Source organism: Diaphorina citri, unplaced genomic scaffold (genome assembly GCF_000475195.1).
Source record: "Diaphorina citri unplaced genomic scaffold, Diaci psyllid genome assembly version 1.1 scaffold4706, whole genome shotgun sequence".
Classification (NCBI taxonomy): domain Eukaryota; kingdom Metazoa; phylum Arthropoda; class Insecta; order Hemiptera; family Psyllidae; genus Diaphorina; species Diaphorina citri.
Genome location: NW_007382100.1, coordinates 6,911 through 13,057, shown reverse-complemented (window position 1 = coordinate 13,057; position 6,147 = coordinate 6,911). Strand labels below are relative to the sequence as shown.

Genomic DNA, 6,147 nt, shown 5'->3' with positions numbered 1-6,147 from the left:
ACCTGATTAAATAAAAAATAATAATAATAATAGCTCACCCCTAAAGGGGATTTAGCTAAAAATGATATCTACAAGTTTTTTCTTTCTTTTTACTTTCTATTTAATAATTTAAATTTTTTGTCTCCATTAATAATAATAATAATAATAATAATAATAATAATAATAATAATAATAATAATAATAATAATAATAATAATAATAATAATAATAATAATAATAATAATAATAATAATAATAATAATAATAATAATAATAATAATAATAATAATAATAATAATAATAATAATAATAATAATAATAATAATAATAATAATAATAATAATAATAATAATAATAATAATAATAATAATAATAATAATAATAATAATAATAATAATAATAATAATAATAATAATAATAATAATAATAATAATAATAATAATAATAATAATAATAATAATAATAATAATAATAATAATAATAATAATAATAATAATAATAATACAAAATAATACCTAATAATATTACCTAATAATAAATTTAGATATAGCTAATAATTATTTTTATAAAATGTAGATATAGATACCTACTTATCATCTTAAATTTTACGGACCTAAAACCTATTTTTTGTGTATTTCTCCACTACTGCACTACATAGCGCTTAAAGATAAAAGGCGGTAATTTTTAAATTTCTATTGGGCGAGTTTGAATACTCATTGCATAGTCGAATCGGTTAGGGTTCGCGGTGGTCACGGTGATGACGTCATTCATTAAACGATTAACCTCGCAATGAGTCTTAAAACTGTTGCGGTTGATCATATTATGTTAGGGGTATAAAAAAAATCTGACAAGAATGAAAAAAAAGTAAAAAGACAAGTTTTTAAAAGACTTCCTTCCATTCGAATTTCTGAAAAAATAAACAAAAACAAAAAAAATGTAAACAAACCGTATCAATTGCGAAATTTGGAAGATACAAATAATGTTGGAATGAGTATTCAAACTCATACGGTGAAATGAATGACGTCACTCATGTAAACAATGAGTATTCAAACGGCATTATTGGACCAAACGGTTCCAACCGGTTGGATAAAATGAGTAAAAAAACTCGCCCATTATTTCTAACTATTTTTATTTTCTCAACACGTTGTGGAAATTGTGCAGTTACAAGTGAGCAAGTGACCGTTATATAAAAACCTGTAAACCTGTTCATCGTTCATCATCATCCTTTGTACCTACCTATACCTAATAAAAAAAACAATAGGTATGACGTCGCGTCGGTTAAAGAAAGTTAAACGTGTGTGCTATAATAAAACTAATTTCCTTTGTAAAAACCAAATGTGACTTAATATATCATGCAAGTGATAAGGCAAATCCATCTAAATAATATATAGCTAGTTACTAAGTAAATACTTACATAAATCAGTACCATGAAAGACTGTATTACAATTGGAAAGTTAGTTAAATGTGCACTATAATAAAACTGATAATGTAAAAAATATGAGTTGAGTTTTTCAATAAAGTTCAGTTTTTCACATTTATCACATTGATATTCATGTTAAAATTTTGTCATGGCTGACAGAGAAACTCTCAAACTCCTACAGGATTGGGAAATGCCTGAAGACATCATTAAAAACTTCACAGGTAAGTCCTTGTAATATGTACCTACTTAAATAATGTAGGTAACTGTTTGGTCTTTAATAGGTACCTACTTTCAACTTTACTGTGAAAACAAATTTGGGCATCAGTACATACTTTTCCATCCAGAAACTGATTAAGCATCTACAATGCTCTATTAAATATTTATTAAATTTAAAACCTGCCTTGGTGGTGTAGTGGTCAAGACACTCACCTGGTAATCAGGAGGGCATGGGTTCAATCCCAGCCGAGGTATGGAATTTTATCGTCAACATTGTTTGAAAATTTGACCACAATAATAGTAGTAGCCTACTGCCTACTGCTGAAGTAAAGGAACTTTTCAGTCCTATGCAAGCAGTATAAATAAGCACTTATTATTATTATTATTATTATTTCAAAAAGCAAGAATATGTGTAAAATGTCTTGATATAATTATGTAGAATATTATTGAAAAAAAAAACTAAAAAAAAAGTTAAGAAAACAAAGAACTTACCTACCTTCTTTGTTTTTCAATCTATTATTTTTTATTCTTTGATTTGAACTTTTGATAAATCAAATTTTAGTTTTTGTAAATTGTGCTCCAACTATTACAAAACTAGACTTTTTAATTTAGGTTTTTTTTTTTTTTTTTTTTTTTTCAGATGCAGGCATTGACTGTGTGGTGTTGGAGAATATGCTGGAGAGTGATTGGTCTGTATTGATGCCAGACCTGAAAAATATGGGCTATCGGGTCAAGTTTCGAATGTGTTGGCAATCTTGGGTGCAGTCATTGAAAAACAGATGCTCCACACCATCTTCTTCAAACACATATACAACATTACTCTCCCATGATGAATTTATAGCAACCCTTGCTTTTCCATCTACATCTAATTATGATCAATCAACACAGTACAATCAAGCATTATTAAGTCAGTCTGACCCCACTGTTCATGGTAATCTCAGTGCTAGTGGCTCATTTACCTCTCAACCTCAACCACTATGTAGTACACAACCCCCTAAACCAACTACACACAATTATGTAAGTTCTTTTTTCTTCTTCTTCTTCTTTTTCTTTGTTAGGCAGAAATTATATGTTAATAACTTGTCTATGTACATTTATGTATCATATATACTTTCCCTGTCGCGTATAATATCTCTAGTAGCGCGGTCAAACTTTTTTGACTTGGCGGGGCGGAGAGCTACTGCGCTCCTTAATTATATCTCATTAGACTCAATCAGGAAAATAAGGTTTTATTATTATTTTGGAAAAACTCTAATATTATTCGTAAGAATATGGTTATATTTTAGGGGTATTATTATTAGATATTATTATCATTATTATTATTAATTTTGTTGTTGTGTTGTTATTATGGGGTAAGTAATGAGTAAGAGCTACCAAGATAAAATATTTTGTAGATAGGAAAGAGAAGAAGAAAAACATCTTAGAAGTTATTCTTTACCATAGGAGGTGTTCTTTCTTCTTCCCGTTCTTAATTCTTCTTCCTCTTCTTTCCAGTTCCAGTCTGACCCAATTGTTCATGGTAACCTCAGTGCTAGTGGCTCATTTACCTCTCAACCTCAACCACTATATAGTACACAACTCCCCAAACCAATTACACACAATTATGTAAGTTCTTTTTTTCTTTTTCTTTGTTAGGCAGAAATTATATGTTACCAACTTGTCTATGTACATTTATGTATCATATATTATATCTCATTAGACTCAATCAGGAAAATAAAGTTTTATTATTATTTTGGAAAAACTCTAATTATTCGTAAGAATATGGTTATATTTTGGGGGTATTATTATTATTATTATTATTATTATTATTATTATTATTATTATTATTATTATTATTATTATTATTATTATTATTATTATTATTATTATTATTATTATTATTATTATTATTATTATTATTATTATTATTATTATTATTATTATTATTATTATTATTATTATTATTATTATTATTATTATTATTATTATTATTATTATTATTATTATTATTATTATTATTATTATTATTATTATTATTATTATTATTATTATTATTATTATTATTATTATTATTATTATTATTATTATTATTATTATTATTATTATTATATGCTGTTAAATACATATCTGGATGACATAGATGTAGAGAAGGAGTTGAAGGAAATCTCTCTAGGAAAATCGGTTGACCTTCTTACGCAACAGACATATTAATGTTAACGAGCCTCGGTTTAATACACGGACCGAAAGTCCCGATGTATACTAGCTATCAAGGAGACGTTCTTCGGATATAGGGAATCCGGGAAAGCTTAGGACCCTTGTTCACTCCATCGATTTTTACTATAGTATGAAACTACGACTAAAACTATCACCAAGATTAGCCATGCGCTCGACAAGAGGGACGTGAAAATTAATTCTTGTACAGACGACTTGTGAAAATGGGTTGGTCCTTTCTCCAAGAAGTTGATAACCAATAGACCGTTTAGTATGTTTTTGTTCTTTGTTAATTTTTATGTTTAGTTTACTACTAACTTGACATCATGAATGTTTTATGCTCAGACATCCCAGAGGAATCTTAAGGATCAACTACCACAACAACAACAGCACCCACAACCACACAAACATAAACAACAACAACAAACCACAACACACAAAACAACAACAACAACAACAACAACACAACAACAACAACAACAACAACACCACAAAAACAACAACACAACAACACACAGCAACAACAACAACAACAACAACAACACAAAACAAGCAACAACAACAACAACAACAACAACAACCAACAACACACAACAACCAACAACCAGAACACACCAACCACAACAACAAGCCACAACAACAACCACAACAACAACCACAAACCACAACAACAACCACAACCACAACAACAACAACAACAACCAACAACAACAACAACAACAACAACACAACCACAACAACACAACAACAACCACAACAACAACAACCAAAAACAACAACCACACAACAACCACAACAACAACAACAAACAACAACAACAACAACCACAACCACTAACAACACAACCACAACAACCACCAACAACCACAACAACAACAACAACAACAAACAGGGCAACCCAACAACAACCACAACAACAACCGACAACACAAACCACAACAACACACGACAACAACAACTACCACAACCACGCACAACAACCACCACACGCAACAAACGAACAACAACAAACCCACCACAACAACAACCTACCACAACCACACCCGACCACCACCCCACCACACCACCACCACCACCACCACCACCACCACCACCACAACAACACGCACTTTATAGAAAACTATGGATTTGATTCGAAATCATCAAATCAACAATTTTTTCGCGAGCTTATGAGGGACTTGACATTTTTATGTCCTTTTATGGCGGATCTGGCAAAAGGCTACAAGTATTTTTATATTAACCCCCCCAAAATCCATACCAATGTTAACTCTAATGTACTTTTAACTGTCTCAAAGCTATCCCCATTTTCATTTTTTTACACAGCTTTACAAAGCACATATCATGTGTGACCGCACGAGTCCGGCCTTGAACGGACCGCGTGTGACGGCACGCGGATCTTATAGTTTGTTGTGGTTGTTGTTGTGGTGGTTGTTGTTGTTGTTGTCTTGTTGTTGTTGTTGTTTGTTGTTGTTGTTTGTTTGTTGTTGTGTTGTTGTTTGTTGTTGTATGTGTTGTTGTTGTTGTTGTTGTTGTTTGTGTGTTGTTGTTGTTGGTTGTTGTGTGGGTTGTTGTTGTGGTTGTTGTTGTGGTTGTGTGTGGTTGTTGTTGTGGTTGTTGTTGTGTTGTTGTTGTGGGTTGTGGTTGTTGTGTTGTGGTTGTTGTGGTTGTTGTTGTGGTTGTTGTTGGCAACATATATGTTGCTATTCAAAGACGGATTGTTACCTTTTCTTCTTTTTTTTCTGAATGTATTAACACCACGATTAACCAAAACCCCTCAACACATGACAGTATGTACCAACTCAACGTCTCCATTTACTCGCGTGATCGTGACGACTCCAATGACCGTACCTTGTTAACCCAGTCTGACCTTGACCTTTCTTCTTCCTTCTTCTTCAATTCTTACCCTTCTTGATTTTCTTGTAGAGGATACCATTTCTTATTGAAGATTTACAAAAAGGAAGAAGGAGACAGGATAGATGTTTTATAAAATAGACCCATCCACGAATGAGTGTAAATAGAAATGCAATGGGGTATTGTACTGGTTTGTGTTGTTGTTATTTTATATTATATTATATTATATTATTATATTAGATTATGATTTTTTATTATTTATTATTACTATAGTATTATTATTACTGTTATTATTATTTTTATTATTATTATTATATTATGATTATTATTATTATTATTATTGTTATTATTATATAATTATTATTACTATGTATTATTATTATATATATTATTATATTATTATACTATTATTATTATTATATTATTATTATTATTCTATTATTATGCGCTGTCATTATTTATTATTATTCATTATTGATTATTATTACTTA

The 6,147-nt window shown here is 29.8% G+C and overlaps 1 protein-coding gene across 4 annotated transcripts in view; it reads left to right on the top strand.

The window, feature by feature from the left end:
* Window positions 1-467: 467 nt before the first annotated feature.
* LOC103521195 overlaps window positions 468-6,147 on the top strand; it is a 12,584-nt gene continuing 6,904 nt past the window's right edge. For 2 of the 4 annotated variants that reach the window (XM_026831993.1, XM_026831992.1), the window contains exons 1-3: window positions 468-1,620; window positions 2,256-2,632; window positions 3,116-3,220. In XM_026831993.1, the coding sequence (XP_026687794.1) occupies window positions 1,548-1,620; window positions 2,256-2,632; window positions 3,116-3,220 (555 nt within the window). In that variant the 5' untranslated portion in view covers window positions 468-1,547. Of the gene's footprint in view, window positions 1,621-2,255; window positions 2,633-3,109; window positions 3,221-6,147 lie in introns of all 4 variants that reach the window. The other 2 variants (XM_026831991.1, XM_008486302.3) reach the window with 2 other exon arrangements.